Here is an 18,040-nt window from a genome sequence, read left to right as displayed (position 1 = left end):
ATAGAACACCAAAAAACAATTTCCACCTGCGACTATCACACGTATCAAACAACAGCTCTCCACCAGCTACCGCTCCCTCCTACCTCTTCTAGCTCCTGTCCTCATTCTTCTCATTCAACCGCGCTCTCCATTGACCATCGGTCACCTTGCCACCGGAGCTCATCCACTCATCCACTCTCTCTTTCTTCTGTTTTCCACTGTCTGCACACTGCACACTCTAGACTGCACACTCTACACTGCACAATCTACACTGCATACTGTACGCTTCCCTCTTCGGCGTGATAAAATATCTTTGCCACCAAATTAAGGTCCCCTCTACAGTGCACCGGTGCACCGTGTATATATTCTCGCGAATTCCTATTAGCCTTTACAGTTCGCGTTCTTCTTTACACGTTCCCCAGCCAATCCTCTTGAGCCTTTGCCCTGCTTTCTTTGCCAAAAAGGGTTTTGACTAGGTCTGCCGTTTAAACCGCCCCTTTCTGTTCCGCTTGCTCCTTTACTCCCTTGGGTGATCATCTGCTACTGTGACCCTGTGCCTGTACCTGTACCTGTACCTGTACCTGCACCTGTACCTGACCCCTGTCCCCTACCTGACCCTGCTCACAGAGCATTACAAAGCCTTTGACATGGCAAACAAAAGCGCACAGACTGTCGTCGATCGTCAGATCACGCTAGAGACCACCTTGCCGGGTCCCGTACTCACCGGTGGCCCCGACCAAGCTTCATCTCCTCTCCTTTCCAACCCCACATCAGCCTCACACCCACCGCCTGCCCACAGTCATCAGTCATATAACATCCACCAGCGCGTCCGGCAGCACCAGGGACACCCTGGCGGACGCCTCAACCACTCGCCATCTATCCGGCAATCATGGCTCTTCCCCACCAACAGAGCATCGCCCTCAACCGCCTTGCCAGAAACGACCTCGGTCATGACCCTCAACCAGCGTCCTCACCACGGCCGTACAGATGCCTCTCCCACAGCTGCTTCGTCCGCCACGGCGCAAAGCGTCCCACCCAGTGTCGTTATGAACCACAAAGAGCGCAGGAATTTCAGCGGGAGTGCACGTTCACGACTGACCAAGATCGACCGACTTAGTAAAATGATGCTCAACCCAAACTCATCTATACCCACTCTGGCTGACGGGTCCCCCGCAGTCTTTGCCAATTCAACCTCACGGAGGCGGGCACGGCTCAGTCTGCAACCCCAGAAGGTCACCCCTACAGAGACATCGCTCTCTTCTACTACCTCAGCTCAGACATCTGATCAAATCTCGCGTTCAACATCGCATTCGTCCACAGCAGTGTCTCTTTCCTCCGTCGTATCATCCATCCCTCACAGCAGCAATAGTTACCCCCGTCATATCGTCATGCGATCCACCTCTCCTCATCGGACTATCGAAGATCATTTGGACGATACCGCCGCGACGGACTCATTCTCATCGTCCTTGCCTTCCACGTCAGCCTTCGCTGCTGGCGTGGATCCTTCACACAACAGCGAGTCCTTCACACCTGAAAACCCAGAGAAAGCTAATAGACATGCATCGATGCCGCTGCCCAAGCCTGGATGGAGACTGTACGATCTTCCAGACGTTGACGAGACCGATTCACAGACCGATCAGGGCGATAGGTTGAACTCAGCCAACGGCGAGGAGCGCTTCCAGTACTCGGCATCGAACGCGTCGTCAACGACCAATCTGGAGAATCACTCCTGTCAATACCATGCCACTCACACTCGCCAGAACTCGACCAGTACTTTTTACACCATGACCCCGAATGCCTCCTCCTTGGATTTGTCTCAGCCACCTTCGAACCAGATGAATCAGAGCTCGATTGATCCATTGACAGTAACATCGTTCGAAGGGCTGTCTCAGAGCCCGAGTACCTTTAGTCTACCACCACCAGCCCCCAAGGCGATCAAGAACACAAAGTCTCCTCTGGCCCTACGGAGATCCTCGACCTTGTCCACCTGCTCAACGTCGCCGATCAATTCGCCCTTCAACAAGGGATCGTTCCCAAAGTCGTCGCTTCTGTCTAGCACAGTTTATAGCAACAAGACACTGACGGAAGAACGTCAAAAGATTATCTTGGAAATCTTGAGGACGGAGCGATCGTATGTGGACGGGCTTGTGGTCCTGCAGACCCTGTTTTACGAACCCTTGAATGCACCGTACTCAAGCGGGAACAACTCGGGCATGAACACAACTACTGGCTTCAACCTAAACAATAGCGCCAATGCCAGCGGGTCGTGTGCAGGAGCAGGAGCAGGAACAGGCGCAGCTACGGGTGCTCCCTACTATGCCTCATCGACTGTGGGATTCAACTCGACGCTACCAGCCTCGGCAGTACCTCTGCTCTCAAAGAAGTCGGTCGGGGAGATCTTTTCCAACTTTTCAGAGATTTTGCAGATCAACACGCTGCTTCTCACACAGCTCGAGACCCGGATTTGCGGAACGACTTTTTCAACAGGCTGGGAGAGTGATGAGGATGAGACTGACGAGACCAGGGACCAGGAAGGCGATGAAGGCAGCCAGCGCTCATCAAAGAATCGTCGTGGTGCGAAACAAAAGCTGGAGCAGGTTATGGTCACTGTTGGTACTCAGGGAGGTGAGCAGGAGCAAATGTTGGTACTGGATACAGACTGGAGTGTCGGCGATATCTTTATCGAAATTGTAAGTGTTTTGTCTGCAATGGACAGCTATTTTGATAGAGCAATGAAGAAACGTGTTGACCAATGCTGTATTATATGATTGCTTTTCTTTTGCGCAGGCTCCGTTCCTTAAGATGTATTCCAACTACGTCAAGACCTATACCTCTGCTCTCACTCACATCAACGACTGCATGAGCCGTAACGAGCGCTTTACAGAGTTTCTCAAGGTATGAGACGTTTTTTTGGTGCGCTGAGCATTATGTTTGAAAAGTGAATTTGATGACTGACAATATAACACAAAAATGCGATAATATGACTATGAGTAGGCCACTGCGAAAAAACCAGAGTGCAAGAGTCTTGACTTTCAGGCTTACTTGATGCTCCCTGTTCAGAGAATCCCACGATACCGTATGCTCCTCGAGAGTCTCTTGCGCCATACCCCCGACGACCACCCAGACCATCGCAAGCTCCAGACCGCGTTCGAATCAATGGAGCAGACAGCCAACTTTGTGAACGAGACAATTCGCCAGCATGAGATGTTTGTGGAGATGGTCAACCTTCAGTCTAGGATCACGGGCATGTCTGAACCGCTCGTCATTCCTGGTCGCGTGCTTCTGAAGCGCGGGAACGTCTGGAAGGTTTGTCGCCGCAATATCCAGCTCCGGGAGATCATCTTGTTCTCGGACTGTATTGTGTGGACGAGCCCCAGCATGAACCCGTTGGATGACACACTGACATTCCATCGCAAAGTCGGGCTTGAGAACAGTACGGTCATTGGGGCCGAGGACCCGGATCCGACCAAGAATGCCTTCCAGATTATTAGCCCCGAGAAGTCGTCGCAGGTCTATGTCGATACGCCGAAGGAGAAGGAGGCCTGGATGGTAGCGATCCGTAGGGCTACACAGGAATATCTCTCGGCCAAAAGGACCCTCAAAATCTCGATCACGCCGATGCAGAGTATCAGTGCTGCGGCTACGAGCTTTGGGGCGGGACTGCTACGACGTGAGGCCGGATTGTGGTCTCCGACATCGTTTGGTAGCGAATCGAGAATGAATACGTTCAGCAGCCCCATGAGCCCCGATTCAGAGGTTCCGGGCGCCTTTGGAACCTGGCCAGTGGTAGATGGAGGATACCAGAATGCAGCGGCGCAGAAGCAGCAGCAGCAACCGATGCGGGTGGTGGAGAATTATAACGCGCCGGTTTGGGTGCCGGATCACTCTGCGACTCGATGCATGATTTGCACTGAGGAGTTTGGAACCATCTTTAGGCGGAAGCATCATTGTCGCGCCTGCGGAAAAGTGGTTTGCCACTCATGTTCCTCTCGAGTAAGTACAGGAGAACCCGTTCGTGCATTTTCAATATCACTGATGTATTTTTTTTAAAAAGAAATTGCTAACAGTCTTATTGATTGCTCTTGTTTGTATAGACAATTCTGATCAAAGGTACTGGCAATCATTCTGAAAAGGTTGGCAGAGCATGCGACGACTGCATTGATAGCATGTTCCCGGAGGAGGCGGAATTCTCCCAGCCTATTGTTGCCAACCAGATCTCGCAAGAGCTTTTGCCGACTGTTGAACAACAACAGCGTAGGGCTGAGGGTGAGATTGCCCGTCGTACGAGTAACCAAAGCCTAGACGGTGTCATGATCCGGCCTGAAGACTATGCACAGGAGGCAGGCGCATCGATTGGTGCCACGGGGATGGTTCGAGGCTTTGTCGAGGCGGGACTCAATCGGGTAGGTTCATAGTCCTGAGAGCTATTACCGATATGAGAGCACCATGGTTCTAGTGGTCATACTCTGACCGTCTATGTTTTGCTTTTCTGTTGTATGCCTTGTAGATGAAAAGCCGCTCGGGCCACGACAACATTCTGGGTACGGAAGCCAATTCGGGAGAGAATACGCGTGCCTATAACCGTAGGTCCGGTAGCCATTTTGCGAACGGGGCGGATAACAACGCAACTCAGGTTAAGGAATGTGGTCTCTGCAGGACAGAGTTCAGCATGTTCAAATGGAGGGTAAGTTGACAAGAAAAATTAAAGACGCAGGGCCGGTTACGACCTGTAATGGTTCTTATCTTTTTTGGTGGTATTTATTCTAAACAATGCATGTTTTAATTTCTCCTAAACGATTTATAGAATGTCTGCTCGCAGTGCCGCAGAGTTGTTTGCTCCGATTGCCTGACTAAGAAACAAATCGATCAACTATTCTTGATGGGTCTCCAAGCAGAACGGGAGGCGAAAGCCCGAGGCCTCGATCTCAATGCCGAAGATATCACTGTAGATCCTGAGCAACAAGAGGATGCTGCAGATCCTCAAGATTTGACAAGACCGGGGTTGCCACAGAGCGCGTCAGACAGCGCTGTCGAGACTGGCACTCGCAGCGACTTGACTGGAGTTCTCCCTCAGCGTAGCCAGAGCTTTAACATCAATGATTCCAACAGCAACAACAACAGCGGTAGTGGATATGGCGGATTCGGAAATGGCTGGCGCGGGATCAAGGGCAATACCGACAGTGGACACGGCCAGGCCGAGAAACTGTGTGACCCTTGCTACCTGGGCCTGACAGACGACCAGATCAAGGTACTCGAGTCTGGTGGAGGATGGCAATATTACCAGGCAACGCTAAGTAAGCACCAAACCCCTGGTCTTGCGGCTGCGCTGGCGTTGAGTAATATGTCGTTGGAGGACGTGGTGGAAAATGGAAAGGCTGGGAGTGAAAAGGGAGCGAAGTTGGTACCGGATGCGATGAGGGTCGAGGGGAGCCTTGTGCGCGCTGGATGAATACACGTCGATGGTCGCAGGCAGCACACAAGTTGTATATATCTCATACACTTCTACATAACCTTTTTTTCCATACTCATAATTTCTAATAACATCTGAATTAATAAATGCCCTAATAACGCAGCTGGCTATCATCAAATCGGTGTTGTGAATATTGAAAGATGCAAGGTAGAGAAGAGACGGTGTGTACAGTACTCGGCTTATTCTTATTTCTTACCCTCGACTAGTTACTAATACTCAAGAATCTTGGTGTTATATGTTTGCGTAGATTACTCTGTGGAGTCGCGGGTCAGATCTATAGATGGTATGTGCGGTAAACTAGGTGTTTCGTCGCGGAAACAGGACCGTTCATCGCTATACCACATTGGTGTATATCGAAGGATGAGCGACCTTAGGTTGATAGTGTAGTCGAGGAGACAATCATTTTGTGGAGGGATGTTCGAGACCGCTCATGTGCTGGCCGTAAATCGGGACCTTGACCTTACTACGAGTTTGTTTGTATTTTCTGAAATAGAAATGTTCGTATAGATAGGGAGTCCTACATCTCTGCCTTCATAACCGTGGTGAGATCCGCCTATCCGGACTGGATGGCTGCAGCGATATCCAACTGCTCCAACTGAACGGACTGAGACTGCAAGGTGAACTGGTAGGGGCGATCGCTAACAATTATCGCAGTGCCCCGCATGATGTTTCTCGAGTGGAGGACGGGATTGTTGTTTGAAGTGACGCCTTGATTCATGCGTCCAGGCGCACCAGCTGACGATAATACCTTGAGGACTAGGGCGGTATGCTGTTGAGGAACTGCACTTGCTGCATAGGAAACAAAATCCTTCTTCTCTGAGCCACTGACAGTCACCTTTAGAACGGTTCCCAGGTAGTGGATGGTCTTTAGAAGGGTAACGCTATGCCCCCAATGAGCAGTGAAGGACGATAGTTAGTGAGAGAATTCTTTTTTCCATACTAAGTCCAGTTCTATTTCCATTCTCGAATCCTCAATGATTTACTGTTCAAAGGTATCGCTGTCGTCGCTGAGGAACAGAATAGCTTCATTGTCATTCAGCACGCCCTTGGCATTTTCGAGGAACTGCTGGATATCTTCCACAGAATGGTATGCTGGCCGGTTCTCTTTTTGAGTCGAGTAGGGATGATGATGGCTTCGAGAGCTGAAGCTGATGTATAGAGAGATGCATGCAACCGAAAGGCCCGTGAGTGTTGTTGGTCTGCGATATCAGATGGCATGCTGGCCTTTGTTGAAGGGAGGAGCGGAGGCGAAAACAGGAGTAAAAAACCGTGAGAGATAAAAGGAGTGTAGAAAGTGTGAATATTCTGCATCGACGGCAAGGGCGAGGCGAAGCATACAGCCTAATCATTGGCCGCCATGCCCTTGTGCTATAATATTGAGAGATGCCAAAATAAAACGCCTATCTAGAAACGCGTAAATTAATAATGTGCGCTAAATCCACGCCCCCTCTCCCCTGCCCTTGCCTTGACATAGGCACTTGTGCCCTAGTAAGCCCTTGAAGAGGCATCCACGAGTGTTGTTAGTGAGTGGACAGAACTGTCTGTCAGCGAGCAGCGAAAGAGGTGTGAAGAAGGTGCAAAGGGGGCATGGGTGGGTGGTGCAAAGAAAAGGTCATGTCACAGCTATGCAAAAAATGGTGCCGACTCACAGCAAACGCAAAAACCCAGCATCCTTGAATATATCATTTTGCTTTCCATGGTCCAATTTAAGGGGTTTGTAGCTTACTCCGAGGAGATTCTTGGGGTGCCGTAATCCGGATTGATTGGCTCTACGCCTGGCTCGTAGCACTGACCACCGTGCCCAGAACCCATTTCCGTCCTTTTGTGCGGCTCAACTCTAAACGGCTCACATCATAGACCAACCTCGCCTCTTACACCCACCCTTTCTTTCGCCTTCACTCTGCCCTCACAACGTTGTTTTCCTTCTCTCTGCATCTGATGAGAGCCCAGTGCACGTTACACGAGGGCGAGGGGGTGATGTGGCTAGAAAGTATCTCGAAGCGCTCGTTTGCCTGTTTTCTCGCACTCATTTCCCTTCGTTCCCTTCTTTCCGCTCTTTCCTCTTTTTCCCTTCTCACCAGCTACACTTCCCTTAATCCATCAAGAACTGTCTCATATATTTCCGATCTTTGCTCGATCTCGATAAGCACAGTCCTACGGCGATTCATAGGTAATAAAAAACGCAGTTTATCTGCCGAGACGACTTTTCTGCCTATGCCTGAAGCAATATAGATGAGCCAAGATCGCCAATGCTGAAATGGTCGGGATAAGAGGTATCAAACGAACAACCACGCAGAGGCAATGGATATTAACCTCGTCTTGCATGGCGACAGGCATCTCTGCTAGAAGTGACCAGGGTAAGCCAATATCCCCCTCTCGACCAACGTATTCGTGTGCGGGCGGTCTTGAGCAAAGGATTGGAGTAGAACACCTTGTCCAAGGACGGACCAACTCCTCAGCCAGTGAAAAGAATCGAGAATCAGATTCATGTTGAGGTGAGGCACCGTTTCTTGTCGCTCAATAGTAGTCTATAGGCGTTTTTTATGGTTACTAATCCTTCATGCTTGACAATAGCATTTAATATCGCTGCTAGAAGACAGGAAGACAACAAAACTTCGGGGCTACCTCTGCATCCAGTCAAAGGAAACGAAAGTCGAATAATTACAATCGAGGTGAGGCTCTATCACTGGCTGGAGTAGCCACGTATGTTAGTTAACATCCATGCAGATGCTTTGGATAGTAAAAATTTCGATTGACAAAAGAACATTCCGTTGCCGCTACATCGACAGTCTCCCTGCCCATTGCGTCCTATTGAGTCCCGTTTGCACTGCAACCGTGTCGGTCAAGTGTAAGTGTATGCGCTGGTTACTCGTGCAAGTCAATTGCTCGACGACAGAGTTGTTGACGTGACCATCATCTGCTCTATAATAATAGGACGGAATTCCCGAAAATTGATATGGTCAACAATCCTTTTTCGTCATCGCGAAAAGCTCTCTCGCTACAAAGGGGACTAGAGATCGCCAATCTTCATTTGGACAATGCGCGCAAAACCAAAGATCCAGAGATCGCTTTAGCGTTGTGCAACGACGCGGAAGCCGCGTTGTCCCGGATGAAAAGAGCAGCGAAAAAGACTCTTAAGCTTCCCCTGTCCGACGAGGATCAAGCCCTGCGCGATCGATTCGCTGGCGCCTGCCTCGAGCATGCCAACCTATTGGAGAGCTTTGGATATATCAAAATGGCGCAGGTCAGCTACAAGAGGGCAGAAAAGTGGGGGTAAGTAACAGGAACCTGCTCTCTACTTGTTCGCATTAGCCCGCTATATCGTACGTCGCACCTAATGCATCTCTTACTTACTTTGTTGATTGTCCTCTGACTTTAACAGCTATGTGCGTCTTACAAAAGATCCAGGTCCTGTAATTTCCTCTGCCACCGACAGCGCCTGTTGCGACATGGCACGGGTCCCTGAGGATATCTTTCCCGATGACATGCGTCAACCCACCGTCAAGTATGCGTTACCAGATGCAGATGAGCGACTCAGCAGTACTTCCCAGCTCGCCTACTGCCTTGGCCTTCTGCAAGTGACGCCGTCACCTGAAGAGGTCTTTGAACCAGCCGCAAGAAATTGGGTGGAATCCACAGAGAAGAATACAGAGGAGAAGGAGAGGCTCAGGACGCTGGCGACAGATGTGATCCGGGCATTCACTCGCGATGAGCTCAAGGATGCCAAGGCCGTCGCAGAGGTCGTATGCCTGGGCCCAGTTCTCGAGAAGGATGATTTTCAACATTTGCTCATGCTCTTTGTCAGTGGCAGTGGCATCGAACATTCCGGTCTGCTTGATATCCATTCTCTCAAGGGACTGGCGCAATTGGTCCAAAGCGCACCCGTGGGCTGCCTCGGCGCTGATGACCTAGTCACGATCCTGCGCAACCTTAAAACCCGCCTACAAGACACTCACAATCAGTCTCCGGCTCATATCTACCAGCTGACACTCGTGGTGTCCAATGTCCTGGATGCCATGACCGATACCCATGTCTCAGGCTTACAGCGCGTAGAGCTGCACGAGCCACTCTCTGCTTATTTGAATGAGCTGCAAACCAACAGCGACCCTTACTTGATATACCAGGCTGCCTACGCCTTCCAAGCGCTGCAGTACGTCCCAGACAACGACTCACCTTGGCAAGCAACGAAGCGGCTCACTAGAGTTGCTTTGAAGGGCGTCTCAGAGACATTTAACGCCGCAAAAGATCCGAACGTCAATGGCTTCATCAGAGGACTCAGACGTCTTCAGGAGGGATTGGGGGAGGTGATCCAGGTAGCGAAAATCGGTTATGAAGGCGTGAGTGCACTGGCCGAGAGTGGACAAGGACTGTTGGAATCTCTCAAGGACGGACTCAGCTTCAACCAGAAACGTGTCTGGTATGTAGCACTACGCGTGGCAGACACACTGCTTCGGGACGGTCAACTCGCCAAGTTCAAGACCCTGGTCTGTGAAGCACCTTGCCGGCGTGATCTAGTCTTTCAATTAGGAGTATGCCAGCGCCTGCGAGACCTTGCCGCCAATTCACTGTGGGATATCAAGTCACGTCAAGGCGCTGTTGCGTTTCTAGGCGAGATGTACCGAAACGATGCGGAGTGGGGTCAGCAAGCCCTCGTCAAGCAATGTATTCTTCACATTCTTATTCAGTTGACTTCGACATTTGGCTCAGCTATGCCAGGTATGTATGATGAACAGATACGTGAGAGGCTCTTACCTTATTATAAAGTATGGAGTTCACGGCCTAGCAGGCACTAATAGCTGTACTATATTCTATTGTGGTTTATGCGATACATGTAGGTGTCGAATCTTTGTTGCAAGAGCTGGAATCGAATGGCGATGAGGCGAAAAGGATTCTTTATCAAGCTTTCCGAAAGGAAAATCGAAGCTTACATCCACTGCAGGTCGCCTTACCAATCATCGCGTCTCCATCGTTGCTTGATCTTGTCCAGAACAAGCCCGATATCGAAGCCGATCTGAGACGGCTGAGAAAGCAACGATTGAATGAACGAGGCGAAGCCGTCTACATCCCCCCTCAAGCCAAGGCTAACCTGCAAGCGCCCGATGACAAGCTTTTCGACTTGAAAAAAGAAGTTGAAGGCTTCCTGAGCAGTGACCGTAAGGTGATGCTCCTGTTAGGTGATTCTGGCGCAGGCAAGTCGACTTTTAACCGGCAGCTCGAGTGCGACTTGTGGGATGTTTATAAGAAAAAGGAAGGCAGAATTCCGCTCTTTATCAGCTTGCACACAATCGATAAACCAGAGCAGGATCTGATTGCCAAACATCTACGGAAGGCTGAATTTACCGAGTCCCAAATACGAGAGTTGAAGGTCTACCGCAAGTTCGTCTTGATTTGCGATGGGTACGATGAGAGCCAGCAAACTCACAATTTGTATATGAGCAACCGACTGAATCTGCCAGGGGAATGGAGCGCTCAGATGGTCATTAGCTGCCGCAGCGAGTACCTTGGCCTTGATTATCAAAACCGGTTCCAGCCAGCAGATCGCAACCACCAAACAGAGCCAGCATTTCAAGAGGCGGTCATTGCGCCATTCTCTATGGATCAAATTCAAGAATACATAGGGAAATATGTATCCGTAACGAGGCCGCTCTGGCAGGTGACGGACTACTTGAAGGCCCTTGATCTGATTCCCAGCCTGCTGGTCCTGGCGAAAAGTCCTTTTTTGTTGATCCTGTTCTTGGAGGTGTTGCCGCGCATGGTCGATCCGGGACAGAATCTTGCTACCGCCAAGATTACTAGGGTGGCGTTGTACGACCAATTTGTGGAGCAGTGGCTGGAGCGTGGCAAGAAACGGCTGAGTGCCAAGGACATGAGCAGTCAAGAAAAGAAGGCCTTCGAGAGCTTATCCAACGAAGGGTTTACTCAGAAAGGCATCGTGTTTTTGAAAGGCATGGCGGTGGCGATCTACGAAGAGCAGGCAGGAAATCCGGTGGTGGACTTCTCGCGCACTCAAGATCAAGGAACGTGGAAAGCATCCTTTTTCAATCGGAACGAAGAGAAGCAGCTCTTGCGTGAGGCCTGTCCTCTGATTCGCAGCGGGAACCAATTCCGATTCATCCATCGATCACTTCTAGAATATAGCTTGGCTCGAGCTGTATTTGAACCGCAGGAGGGAGAAAAAAACACAAGGAAGACTACAGCGCCGACGTCTGAGGCACGCCGATGTAGCGTAGGATCAGCCTTTAGTTTTGAACTTCAAGGAGCTCTGGGTCAGAAATCGGCCATCGTAGAACAAGGTCCTGATATCGACTCACCTTTGGTCCGGCGGAATTATGTGAGCGAGCCTTCTATTTTAGAGTTTCTGGAAGAACGCGTCCAACAGGAGCCCGTATTCAAACAGCAACTACTGGCCTTCATCGAGCACTCGAAAACCGACAGGAAATGGCGTGTTGCGGCAGCCAACGCCATCACGATATTGGTCCGAGCAGGCTTTCAGTTCAATGGCGCCGACTTGCAGGGCATCCAGATTCCAGGGGCCGACCTGAGCCATGGCGTATTTGATTCTGCACAGCTGCAAGGAGCCGATTTGAGAAAGGTCAATCTCCGCAATGTTTGGTTCCGCCAGGCCAATTTGAGCGACGCGCAGATGACTGATGTCCAGTTTGATGAGTTGCCATATCTCGAGGGAGACGGTGAGATTCTCTCCTGCGCGTATTCGCCAGATGGAAACACTTATGCAGTGGGCCAAAAGGATGGCCAGATCAATGTGTATTCGACTACGACCTGGGAAAAGACCAGGACCTTGGTTTGCCATGGAGGTGGTTTCGGGACCATTGTATACTCGCCAAAGGGTGACCTGATCGTCGCTGTCGATAATTACCGAGACTTGCGGCTATGGGAAGTCGAAACCGGAGCCTGCTGTCACGTTCTGAGCGGCCATAGCGAGTGGATTGTGAGTGTCGCGTACTCGCCGAGTGGCGGTCAGATTGCCTCTGGCAGCAACGACAAGACAGTCCGTCTATGGGACGTTGAAACAGGGAAGTGCTGCCACATCTTAAGTGGCCATGAGGAGTCGCTCTGGAACATCGCCTATTCACCAAAAGGCGATCTGATCGCCTCTGGGAGTCGTGATAAGACTGTGCGGCTGTGGGATGTGGAAACCGGGGACTGCCGACACGTCTTGAGAGGTCACAGCGAACGGATTCTGAGCGTAGCATACTCACCAAGTGGCGATCAGATCGCCTCTGGCAGCGTCGACGCGACCGTGCGGCTGTGGGACGTGGAAACCGGGGTCTGCCAGCACATCTTAAGTGGCCATAGCGGAACCGTACAGAGCGTCATGTACTCACCAAACGGCGGTCAGATTGCCTCTGTAAGTGATGATAAGACGGTCCGTCTGTGGGACGTGCAAACCGGAGAATTCCATCAAACCTTGAGCGACAATGGGAGCAAGGTTCAGAGTATCGCATATTCGCCAGCAGGTGACCAGATCGCTTCCGGCAGTGATGACTCGACATTGCAGCTATGGGATGTTGCAACCGGAGTATGCCGCCGGAGTTTGCGCGTTCATAGCGGTCCGATCCAGAGCGTCGTGTTTTCGCCAAAAGGAAATCAGATCGCCTGCGGCGGTGATGATGGAAAGGTGTGGCTAGGTGGATTTGAATCCGGGACTGGCCTCAACTACTCAAGTGGCCAAACCGAGCAAGTTCTGAGCGTCGTTTGCTCTCGGGATAACGTTGCCTCTGCCAGTCTTGACAGAGCGATTCGCCTGTGGGACATGCAAGCCGGGGAATGCCGCCACATTTTGAACGGTCATAAGGATTTGATTAAGACCGTCGTATACTCGCCGACTGGTGATCAGGTTGCTTCTGGCAGTTACGACACGACAGTGAGACTATGGGACTTTGAAACTGGAGACTGCCGCCACATCTTGAGCGGACATGGGGGTTGGATCTACGACCTCGCGTATTCTCCAAAAGGCGACCTGATTGCCTCTGCCAGTAATGGCGGGATAATTCGACTCTGGGATGCTGTATCTGGTGATTGTCGTCAGACCTTACACGGTCACGACGGTGCGATTTTTAGCATTTCCTACTCACCGAAAGGCAATAAGATCGCCTCTTGTGGTCACGATAAAGTGGTACGGTTGTGGGATGTGGAATCTGGCGACTGCCGCCACACCTTAACAGATCATAGTGATTGGGTTCTTAGCGTAGCATTCTCACCAATTGGCGATCAGATCGCCTCTGGAAGCAAGGACAATACAGTACGACTGTGGGACGTTGAAACAGGAAAGTGCCGCCATATCTTAAGCGGCCATGAGGATTCGATTTGGGACTTCGCCTATTCACCAGAAGGCAATCGGATCGTGTCTGCCAGTGATGACAATACGGTGCGCCTGTGGGATACAGAATCCGGAGCCTGCGTCCACACCATGCTCGGCCACAGGGGCAGAGTTAGGAGAGTTGCGTATTCCCCAAAGGACGATATGATCGCCTCTGCGAGTGGTGACAGGACGGTGCGGCTGTGGGATGCAAAATCGGGCCAGTGTTACGTTGTACTTCCAGAGTCCCACGGCTCTGTATATAGCATCGCCTGGAGCGCATCCTATTATGATACATACTTGGTGACCGGCTGCGACAATAGCTCGGTCCGCGCATGGCGGATCATAAGGGATGGTGATCAGTGCCGTGTGCTCCTGCACTGGAGTTCTTCGCATGATAGGCTTACTATGACCGATGCGTCTTTACAAGGTGTGAGAGGATTGAGTCAGCCAAACAAGCAGCTCCTAAAGCAACACGGGACCGAAGGAGAGCCGAGTTCGCCGATAACATTCCAGATGGCAAGCAAGGAACTATACAGCATGGCATCCGTGGCATCAAAGCCCAAGCCGTCTCTACACAACAGGACGATGGATACCTCCCCTGCGGCCATTGCCTCTGTTGTACAGCCAGCGATGCCGGTTGAATCAACGAATCCTTCAGAGCTTGCCTGAAAGATGAATAAATGGATAGAAGGGTGGCCAAGCGAGATCGACTTTTACTCTGCGCCAGTGGTTTAGTATACGGATGCATTTAGGAAAATATACTATGTGCTGTGGGTCTATGTGTACATGTCAATGACAGATCATTAATGCTTAAAAGCAATATGTGCTTATTTGAATATCGACAATCACATTTTCTAGCCTATTAAGTTATAAGGACGCGATTTTCTTTGTTCCTGCCACGTTTTACTGGTTGTTCTTAGCAGTGGATTTAATCTATCAGTTTGTTATCACAATACGACCACGGTCAACCGTCAGAGGCGGTAAGCGTCCTTTTCATAGCTGGAATATGATTGCAGCTACCCTTGCAAGCGTTCATTGCCTGTCAGTAGCTGTCGATATGCACCATTACACTGTCTGTGGAATGGAGTGGACTAGTAGCGTTGGTCAAGACTACAGCTGAAACTTAGACGTGGAAAGGCGAGATATTAACTATGATGTCTGTCCGGGCATGCCAAACGAGTAAAACATCTTACACCCCTTCAGTTTATCTATAAGCGTAACCTGAGCCTTGCCTCTTCAAACGCAGCTTCCTGCCTTGCGGCTTAGAAACTAAGCAGGGCGATGGCATATGGTTCAGAAGATTGTTCTTCCATATGTCGTTGAGTCACTTGTAGCAGGTCCAACTCTACGTATAGTGGCGACATTAGCGGCCCGATATTTGTTGTTGACAGATTTACAGGCCGCTTGTTTATAGAGGATAGAGCCAGATACACTCAATGCTGAATGGAACTATGGGATGTCTATGAAGTACGCTAGCATTTTCTTGCGACGTAGCCTACGCATAGGTACACATCAGGTTGCACGTCTAGCGGGCTGACCAAATGTTTCTTTTTATGAGACGAGAGCCTGCGTTACAGGAGGGCGAGGGCCGAGGGTGAGACCGATTAGAAATGACAAAGCGCGACAGTTACCCGATTTTTGTCGTTCTTTCTTTCCGTCTCTCTCCCCAGCTCTACCCCTCCTCCTTTTACACCACAGACTCTTGTATTCCATTCATTTCTTTATCTATCTCCTTCTCTTTTCCTCTCTAGTGCTTCCTTACTTTCGCTCTATAAGCGCAGGCGGGCCGCGACTACTGGTAAGTGCGATTGAGCATTTTCGCCAAAACCAGTCTATCTGTACCTGGACCAGCTGGACAGAACGGTAAAAGTTCTTGTGGCGGCGGGCAGATTTTCTCTGGTGAAGTTTCGGTGATATATTGTCACAGTAAACGCTATGCTCGATGTTGTCGTTTTCAAAGACGGAGAAAGATATAGACTGGAGATGCCTCGCCAACTGGATGGCAGACAGAATCCACTCACTGCCAAAGAATACGCCTATTAATCGGCGACCTGTCAGTATGGAAAACAGGCATACATGTACAGCGGTCCCTGATACTTCTTGTTTATCGATAGGTATCTTTGTTAGAAGGCGCATGCAAAAGAAAACGGGGTCTGCTTCAAAGGGGTCTGATTCAAAGGAGTCTAATACCAAAAGGTGAAGCATCTCGTGAATCACAGAGCCACATGTGCACGTGCCCTTTGTTTGAGGTGGTCGTTAATTTCTGTCCAGTGATTCACTTCTGCTGCTTGCACAGCCGGACACAAGAAACAAGCTCTTTTCGTGGCGTTTGCAGTCTCCCACCCATACCCTTCTGCTGCATGCCATCGCGCAATATACAGGTATAGATAAACCTGCTCAAGGCAACCGTGCCTCAAGCCATTGTCCTTTTCATTCTCTCTCCTTTCGTCCCTTCCAACTTTCCTTTGTCCCACTAGTGTGCCTTTATTTTTCTCGTTAAATTTATTGCAACTCTTCAAGGGGTTGAGCTTCCTCATTTCATCTAGCCATCCGTGGTTCACGGGAGCTTGCCGCTCAATAGCACACTTCTTATTCTGGCCTCCTTTTGCTTTTTGACGACAGGTCAACCCCCGGAATCAATATGTTAGACATTCTGTTCTCGACACCACGAGGCGTTCTCTCGCCGCAGAAAACATTGGACCTCGCCAACGCTTACCTAGCGCACGCCCGCAACACAGAGGACCGTGAATTTGCCTTGGCGTTTTGCCACGACGTAGAAGCTACGTTATCTCGCATAGAAAAAGCTGTGAGAAAGGCCGACGCCTCTCAGAGTGCCGCGGATCAAGCTCTGCGCCACGGGATCGCTGCCGCGTATCTCGAGAATGGCAAAATACTGGAAAGCTGGGGGTGTAGCGATAAAGCGCAGGCTAGTTCCAAAAAGGCTGAGAAATGGCGGTAAGTAAATGATACTCTTTCCTCTGGTCTGTTCAAGACGTCCCATTTACACGTAGACGAAGGGCCTCTCTAATTGTTCGCTGTCCTCTTGCCCAACAGCTATTCACGTCCAACAAAGGGCCCATTTCCTCCAGCTTCTTCTGCCGCTCAAGGCCCAGGCTGTGACAGCGCACAAGTCCCTAGGCATATTTTTCCTGATGACATGCCTCGGCCCGCCGTCGAGCACAAGTTACCAGAAGCGGAGGAGCGCCTCACCGATACACCCCAGCTCGCTTACTGCCTTGGACTCCTGCAAACTACGCCGTCGCCCGACGAGGCATTTGAACCCACCGCAGGCGACTGGTTGAAAGCCACAAAAGAGAATGCAGAAGAACAAGAGAGACTTAAGACGCTGGCCACGGATTTGATTAGGATATTTCATTGCGATAAACGGAAGAGTGCGGAGTCCGTGTCAGAAGTGGTTTGCGTGGCCTCGGTCCTCGGGGAAGACGATTTCCGATATCTGCTCGAACAGTTTGTTAATGGTATTGAGCATTCCAGCTTGCTTGATTTCCATTCATTAGAAGGGCTGGCTCAATTGATGCAAAGCGCTTCCCCGGGCTTCCTCAAACACGCTGACTTGGTCACAATCTTAGGCCTGCTCAACACGCGCTTACAAGCCACTCACAAGCAATCACCGGACCACATCTATCAGCTCTTGCTGACAATATCGCACGTCCTGGATGCCATGACCGATATTAAAGTCGTGGACTTGAAGCGCGTTGAACTCCACAAACCCCTTTCTGCCTATTTGAAAGGGTTACAGGATGAAGCCGACTCTCATGTGATTTACCAGGCCACCTACGCCTTTCAAGCGTTGCAGCGCGTCCCGGATAACGAATCGCCTTGGCAGGCCACTGCGCGGCGCGCTGGAATTGTGCTAAAAGTCACCTCGGGGCTGATAAGCGCGGTAAAAGGTCTCGATGTCAACGACTTTCTTAAAGAACTCGGGAATCTTCAGGAAGTACTGGAAAAATCCTACCAGGCAGCCAAAATCGGGTACGAAGGCGTCACCTCACGGATCAACAGCGGGAAAGATTTGCTGGACTCTCTCAAAGGCGGCTTCACCCAGAAACGTGCCTGGTATACAGCACTGCGCGGTATAGACACTTTGCTGCGAGATCGCCAGCTCGCCAAGGTCGAGGTCTTAGTTTATGAAGCACCTTGCCGGCACGAGCTGGCCTTTCAATGGGGAGTATGCCAGCGGCTGGGGGACCTCGCTGCCAATCCACTGTGGAGCCCCGACTTTCGCCAAGGCGCTGTTGCATTTCTTG

The 18,040-nt window shown here is 50.6% G+C and overlaps 3 protein-coding genes across 3 annotated transcripts; 2 read left to right on the top strand and 1 right to left on the bottom strand.

The window, feature by feature from the left end:
• Positions 1-305: 305 nt before the first annotated feature.
• Positions 306-4,892, top strand: BC939DRAFT_195735 (uncharacterized protein). The gene is made up of 5 exons (XM_051550562.1): positions 306-2,669; positions 2,767-2,874; positions 2,974-3,972; positions 4,074-4,663; positions 4,784-4,892. Exons 1-4 carry the CDS (start codon positions 627-629, stop codon positions 4,392-4,394), a joined length of 3,471 nt encoding a protein of 1,156 aa, XP_051411222.1. The 5' UTR covers positions 306-626; the 3' UTR covers positions 4,395-4,663; positions 4,784-4,892.
• BC939DRAFT_454485 (uncharacterized protein) lies at positions 4,360-5,550 on the top strand. The gene is made up of 2 exons (XM_051556071.1): positions 4,360-4,663; positions 4,784-5,550. The coding sequence occupies exons 1-2, from the start codon at positions 4,487-4,489 to the stop codon at positions 5,426-5,428; spliced, it is 822 nt and encodes a 273-aa protein (XP_051411221.1). The 5' UTR covers positions 4,360-4,486; the 3' UTR covers positions 5,429-5,550.
• Positions 5,551-6,002: 452 nt separating this feature from the next.
• BC939DRAFT_504054 (uncharacterized protein) lies at positions 6,003-7,261 on the bottom strand (the record flags this gene model as incomplete). The annotated part of the gene is made up of 3 exons (XM_051560476.1): positions 6,003-6,330; positions 6,433-6,597; positions 7,176-7,261. 3 exons carry the CDS (start codon positions 7,259-7,261, stop codon positions 6,003-6,005), a joined length of 579 nt encoding a protein of 192 aa, XP_051411220.1.
• Positions 7,262-18,040: the final 10,779 nt, after the last annotated feature.

The sequence above is a fragment of the Gamsiella multidivaricata genome, assembly GCF_025024155.1.
Source record: "Gamsiella multidivaricata strain RSA 2152 chromosome Unknown BC939scaffold_41, whole genome shotgun sequence".
Lineage (NCBI taxonomy): Eukaryota > Fungi > Mortierellomycota > Mortierellomycetes > Mortierellales > Mortierellaceae > Gamsiella > Gamsiella multidivaricata.
Note: the sequence above shows the minus strand (reverse complement) of the source record. Positions and strands in the feature narration are given on the sequence as shown.

Bases quoted from the DNA above. Each gene is read 5' to 3' on its own strand.
- BC939DRAFT_195735 (XM_051550562.1), top strand. From the start codon at position 627: ATGGCAAACAAAAGCGCACAGACTGTCGTCGATCGTCAGATCACGCTA. The intron at 2,875-2,973 runs GTATGAGACGTT...GACTATGAGTAG, and splicing joins GCTTTACAGAGTTTCTCAAG to GCCACTGCGAAAAAACCAGA. The intron at 3,973-4,073 runs GTAAGTACAGGA...TTGTTTGTATAG, and splicing joins GCCACTCATGTTCCTCTCGA to ACAATTCTGATCAAAGGTAC.
- BC939DRAFT_454485 (XM_051556071.1), top strand. From the start codon at position 4,487: ATGAAAAGCCGCTCGGGCCACGACAACATTCTGGGTACGGAAGCCAAT. The intron at 4,664-4,783 runs GTAAGTTGACAA...AACGATTTATAG, and splicing joins TCAGCATGTTCAAATGGAGG to AATGTCTGCTCGCAGTGCCG.